At 46.8% G+C, this 6,010-nt stretch overlaps 1 protein-coding gene across 1 annotated transcript in view; it reads left to right on the top strand.

Moving 5' to 3' along the window:
* The first annotated feature begins 846 nt into the window (after positions 1-846).
* Positions 847-6,010, top strand: part of MLLT3 (MLLT3 super elongation complex subunit) — a 584,309-nt gene continuing 579,145 nt past the window's right edge. Inside the window, exons 1-2 of the mRNA XM_030194210.1 lie at positions 847-1,037; positions 2,165-2,345. Coding sequence (XP_030050070.1) covers positions 1,026-1,037; positions 2,165-2,345 — 193 coding nt within the window. The 5' untranslated portion in view covers positions 847-1,025. The remainder of the gene's footprint in view (positions 1,038-2,164; positions 2,346-6,010) is intronic.

Here is a 6,010-nt window from a genome sequence, read left to right as displayed (position 1 = left end):
GCCAGTACTGGATAGCTTCCAGGTACCAGCCTGTAGCTGTCCATGGCCCCTCTCCCTCTCAGACACCTCCCTCAAACACATCTGGACCCTCCACCCACAAGTGGCAGCTCATAAATTGTTTGCATCTGGGTACTTGCATCCAGGGGTTAACCTTATATATTTCTTGCTGACTAAAGTGTGAAGTCAGTTGCTCCACATACTATACCTAGTATTAACCTGGCAGGAGTGGAGGAGTAGAATAGCAGGCTGAGCACGTTGGTTCAACATCATGCTGCTCCTTGTGATCTTGGGTAAGTCACTTAACAGGGAAACACCTGCTGTACCTGAATGTAAAACATCAACTTCAATGGCTTTGCAGTGTAAATTTCATAAATTAAAGAAAATTAAAAAATCCAGCTGTGAGGCTATACGTCTGTGTAATTGCGCCCCAAGTTCCACACCACAGGACTAACCCATCTAGAGACATTGCCCCGTGGAAAGGAGTTGCACTGTTTGCTACTCTCTCTGAACTAAGAGAGTAATTGTTGGTGCTTCGATCGTTTGCTACGTGCTACGACCTCCCTCCCTCCCGGACCTGCTCGGGCCAAGGGGATGGCAAGAGCACGACAGAAACTTCCTACACCTCAGCCCTCTCTTCTCGTTCGGTACACCCCCTCCCTACCTTCTTTCTTTGCATTCCTGCAGTGCATCTTCGCTCCCGTGTCCCCCCGCCTGTCAGCGAATGGGGGTGGGAAGCGAGGGCGTTGCACAGGTCCTTCCTCCTCCTCCTCCCCTTCACCCCCCGCGCATCGGGCTGTGCCTCAGTGTCAGGCTGCCGCCGCACTGCGCATGCCCCGCCGCGGTCCAGTCACCGGGGCGGCTCGTGGCTCCGCTGCTGCCTGCCACAGGGAGAGAGGCAGCAGGAGGAGAGGGGGAATGTCCGCCAGCCCTGCACACAGTCAGCGCTTTTCATGAGGCGGCCCTGCTGAAAGGGCGGGCAGGGGGGCACAGCTAGCGCACATCCCGGCAGACCCGCGGCCCCCGGCATGGCCAGCTCGGTAAGCGCACGGAGCGGGGAAAGAGAGACGCGCACAGCCAGCAGATCCTGGCCACTGCTGGGGTCCGGTGACAGCACCTCCAGGGCTGCAGCTCCCTCCCCTGCTAGAACTAGGTGTCGGAATCCCCTGCAGGATCGTTTTCTCCAGATCTTGGCCGTGCCTTAAGCGGCTGCATTGAATGAAAGCTGCGCCGAGCTGGGGTGGTGGGGGGAGATCGGCGGCAGTTTTGCTCGCAGCAGGACTAGCGAATGGGAAATGAATGCGTTTCTTTAGGTCTATATTTCTAGCAGTTCACTTTCGGGATAAGTTTTTTCCTGGCGTCCTCAATAGATTATCTGCGAGTTGGCGGTGTGGATTTTTGCTTCTGTTTCGTCTTTGTGCTCTGTGGGTACTTTCAGCTTGCATTTCAGGTATCATTCCGTTACAGAGACGCCCTGTAGGCAGCATTGTGCTGGATCGCACATGCGACAGGCTTTGATTTTCGCAGCAGGGTTCGTGCGGGGTGGGATGGCCTGAGAGCGCCCGGGTTGTTATGTGCAGAAGATCGCCGCTCGCCAGTTTCCTCGCGTGAACGAACGGATGGGTTGTGTGTATTTGTGTGCATGCGTGCAAAGGATCGCCCTCCTCCTCACGCGCTGGGTGTTTGTGTGTACAAGGGTTCGTTGCCCCCCCCCCCCCCGCCCTGTGTTTCTGTCTGTTAGTGCACACGTGTATATAGGATCGCCCCGCTACTGTGGTGTGTGCGCGCGCAAAGGATTCCCCCACCTCACTATGGTGTGTGTATGCGTGCAAAAGACCCCCCCCCCCTCCCGCTTTGGGGTGTGCGAGCGCGCGCGTGTAAAGAGTCATTTCACTACTACTACTATTTAGCATTTTTATAGCGCTTTCACCTCCCCTCTCCCGTGCTCAGGGGGGGGGGGGGTTGTTGTGTATGTGTGTGCGCGCGTGCTGGGCATCACACTCCCCACCCCCTCACCGTGTTTATGTTTGCTACAGATGACCCCCCCCCCCCCCCCCCAATGCTGGAGTTACCTGTATGATTAGGGATCATGCCCCCACTCTCTGCTGTGCTGGTTCTATGTGTCCAGGGGATCGGCGCCCTTATCCCGGCTTTATCTTCCTTGCAGTGTGCTGTTCAGGTGAAGCTCGAGCTGGGACATCGAGCCCAGTTCAGGAAGAAACCCACTGTGGAGGGTTTCACCCACGACTGGATGGTGTTCGTCCGAGGGCCGGAGCATAGCAACATTCAGCACTTTGTGGAAAAAGTCGTCTTTCACCTCCACGAAAGTTTCCCTAGGCCAAAAAGAGGTAAGCAATCGCTCTTGAAGGCGACAAAACATGTTTTGTTTTCGTTTTTTTCCACCTGATGATGGAGAGATATTGGAGATATTGATTTGTGTTTCCTTGTTGACTTCTTGACTCTGCACCTGGTGGAAGTTGCGATCATTTTCATTGACAAAACTCAGACTGGCAACTTGCACCTGCTGCAGGTCAGCCTGAGCTCTTATGGCCCTATCTTGGTTGACTTTTGTCTTGAAGTTGCTGGTTAGGAGTGTAAGTAAATGGTTTTGTGATGGAGGTGACAGAGTAGGGTTGGCTCTATAATATTGTACAAGATGTGACTTGATTGATGAGCTTTCTGGCAGTGATCAGAGTGGATGCAACGAGGAAGCCCTGGCTATTGGCATTTCCTCTGGTATCTGAACCTTTATTTCCCTATTTTAGCCTCTTTCTTTGAATTAGATGAAGCTTGGGTTAGTCCTGTTCACTTTTCTTTCACACTGGCTTTACATTCAGGAACTGGGCCTTGCATTTTTGACATCTGCTGCTACTGCTGTAAGGACTGTTTCTTGCTCTGGAAAAAAAGTTAATTGTGCCAGTTGTCTCTCTCCATTCATTCATATCTACTACTACTACTTATCATTTCTATAGCGCTACAAGGCAAACGCAGCGCATCTCTCCAGATTTCCACAAATGACCTTTTTATGAGCTGTGCTGAGGCCATGTAAGTTTATTTTTTTATTGATTGAAACATAGAAAGCAGAGAAAAAAGGCAGATAAAGATCATATGGCCTATCCAGCCTGCCCATCCATGCCATCTAGTCTCCCAATTACTCCGTTGGAGTTCCTGTGTACTTGTCCCAAGCTGTCTTGAATTCAGATAGTGTTTTTGTCTCCACTACTTCCACCGGGATGCGGCCGTTTTAAGAATTCACCACCCTTTCAGTGAAGAAGTATTTCCTCAGGTTCCAACTCCAGGCTCCGCTCATTCTGCCTCGCCTCACCCTATGCTTGGAACAATCTTCCTGTGCCCCTATGCCAAGCCCCCTCCCTGCCCATCTTCAAGTCTCTGCTTAAAACCCACCTCTTCATTGCTGCGTTCGGCACCTAACTCTTACCGTTCAGTAAATCCAGACTGTCCCAATTTGACCGTTCACTTGTCTTCTAGATTGTAAGCTCTTTGAGCAGGGACTGTCCCTCTATGTAAATTGTACAGCGCTGCGTAACCCTAGTAGCGCTTTAGAAATGTTAAGTAGTAGTAGGTTACTTCCGAGTCTGTCCCCTTTCACCTTCATCGTTCATGCCCCCTTGTTCCAGAGCTTCCTTTCAATTGAAAGAGACCCGCCTCCTTTGCATAACTATTTAAATATCTCTATCATATCTCCCCTCTCCTGCCTTTCTTCCAAAGCGTACATATTGAGATCTTTAAGTCTGTCCCCATACGTTTTATGACAAAACCACTGACCATTTAGTAGCTGTCCTCTGGACCAACTCCATCCTGTTTGTATCTTTTTGAAGGTGCAGTCTTCAGAATTGTACATAATATTCTAAATGAGGTCTCACCAGAGTCTTATACAAGGGGCATCATTACCTCATTTTTCCTGTTGGCCATTGCTCTCCCAGTGCAGCCAAGCATCCTAGCTTTCGGCATCACAATCTCGTGTCTCTTTCTTGCACAAAAGTTCTTCACCCCCCCCCCCCCCTAAACTGAACCTTTTCTTCGGGTTTTTGCAGGTCAAATGCATGTGCCTGCATTTTCTTTAGCATTAAACCTAAGCTGCCAAATTCCAAACCTCCTGTAGCTTTCAAAGTCCTTCCTTATCTTATCCACACCATCAAGGGAGTCTTCCCTATTGGAGATTTTGGTTTAATCCATAAAAAGGCAAACCTTATGAAACAGCCTTCCAGCAATATCACTTACAAAAATACACCACATGTAATGCTCTTCCTCGATCTAACTCTCTGGTCACCCAGTCAAAGAAATTAATTAGGTTTGTCTGACAAGGCCTGCCTCTAGTGAAACCATGTTGCCTTGGGTCCTGTAATCCATTGGCTTCCAAAAACTGTACTGTTGTCTGTTTGAAAAGCATTTCCATTAATTTACTTACCACAGAAGTCCGACTTATCAGCCTGTAGTTCCTATCCTCTTCCTTAGTTCTGCTTTTGTGGAGAGGGACCACATCTGCCCTTCTCCAGTCCTCCAAGACCATTCTCGACTCTAGATTGGATGTTATAGACATGTATATTGTGGATGATGTTATAAAAAACATACTCACTAAAGGACAGTATTATCTTAATACAAGTATTAGATAATTCTGTTTGTGTTCACAGCATACTCCCTTCCCCCTTCAATAACTTTGTCACCTTGTTTTCTTATTAATAGGAAATTCTGTGCAACATCCCAGGTTGTTTAATCAGAATGGCTCATGTGTCATTTTTGATTTTTTTTTTGTTTTGAGTTGCTGTGAGTTTCTATTGGTATGGGCAGTTAGGGTGTCCCCAGGTAAACAGCCCACAGAATATTAAGACCAATAGTTTTCTGTTTTTTTTTTTTCTTTTTCTGAATATGTCTTTCTACATGGCCAACGGTGAGGAACCATCTCCTGTTCAATCTTTTTTTTAGCTGCCAGATCTCCTGCAGCTTCTTCGAACAGGGTGTTAAATCCATTCTGCTCAGTGCTACATGAGAATTACTGACTGGTGTATGGTATAAAGAGCAGTGACACATGGATTTGAGGCAAAGGCAAGCTTTTATTCCAGCGCTGTTGTTCAGTTTGCTTGATTTACTGTTCATTCTGGCTTCGGATGAGCGACGGTTCCCAACAGAAGTTGCTTCATTGTTCTAGTGGAATATTTATACAGTGAGTGGGCGCTGGAGTAGAATTCTGTGCTGAAGTTATACTTAAGCGTTGCCAAAAACCTGTATGTGCAGCAATGATAGACTTCTGGTGAGCAGTAATGGAAAATATTGCTGCTGATGTTGCCAGAGCTAAAAATTGAGGGGAGTAGTGCTTCTGAAGCAGCAGATGTGGCAGCCTGTATTTCTTTACGAACATACTTTGAATTACCTGATTTCTTCTCGATGTAAGATTGTGTGTATTCTGTTTTGTATTCTATTCTCTCTCATTCTTTTGTATTTTCTCATGTATTATAGTATTTTTTTAAGTGTTAGATGCTAAGAATGGATTGTAAAACTTGTGTTTAAGAAATGCCTGGATTCTCCGTTTTCAACTGTTGGTCATAGACTTCGCAAAGTGATATAGACAGAGAACAAAAAAGAATGGCTGAGCTCAGAATTGTTCCCATTTGGGTCACTGATGTAATAAATGGAACTAAAACAAAACATAGAAAAGGAAATAAGATTTTATTGGATAACTTAATACGTTTTTGATTAGCTTTTGAAGGCAACCCTCCTTCAGATCAGAAATAAGCAAATGTTGACAAGTATCATTCTATATAAGTGATGTGTACTCTACTGCAGTCTTACATAAGGTGCAGCGTACCCTGTCCTTAAGTCGTATCAAAAGTTGAGCAATCCAGACAGAAGATGGGCATCTTCAATATTCACTGACCACATATATCCTTTATTTTGTTGTTGTTTTCTTTAATCTACTGCAGTTTTACAGATAAATTGGTCTGTTCTGTCTGTGGAATGGCCAGATTTATTCATGAGGAAAAGGGTATGATTTGGG

This window comes from Microcaecilia unicolor, chromosome 2, assembly GCF_901765095.1.
Source record: "Microcaecilia unicolor chromosome 2, aMicUni1.1, whole genome shotgun sequence".
In the NCBI taxonomy this organism is placed as follows: Eukaryota; Metazoa; Chordata; class Amphibia; order Gymnophiona; family Siphonopidae; genus Microcaecilia; species Microcaecilia unicolor.
This window is presented reverse-complemented; position numbering and strand designations above follow the sequence as displayed.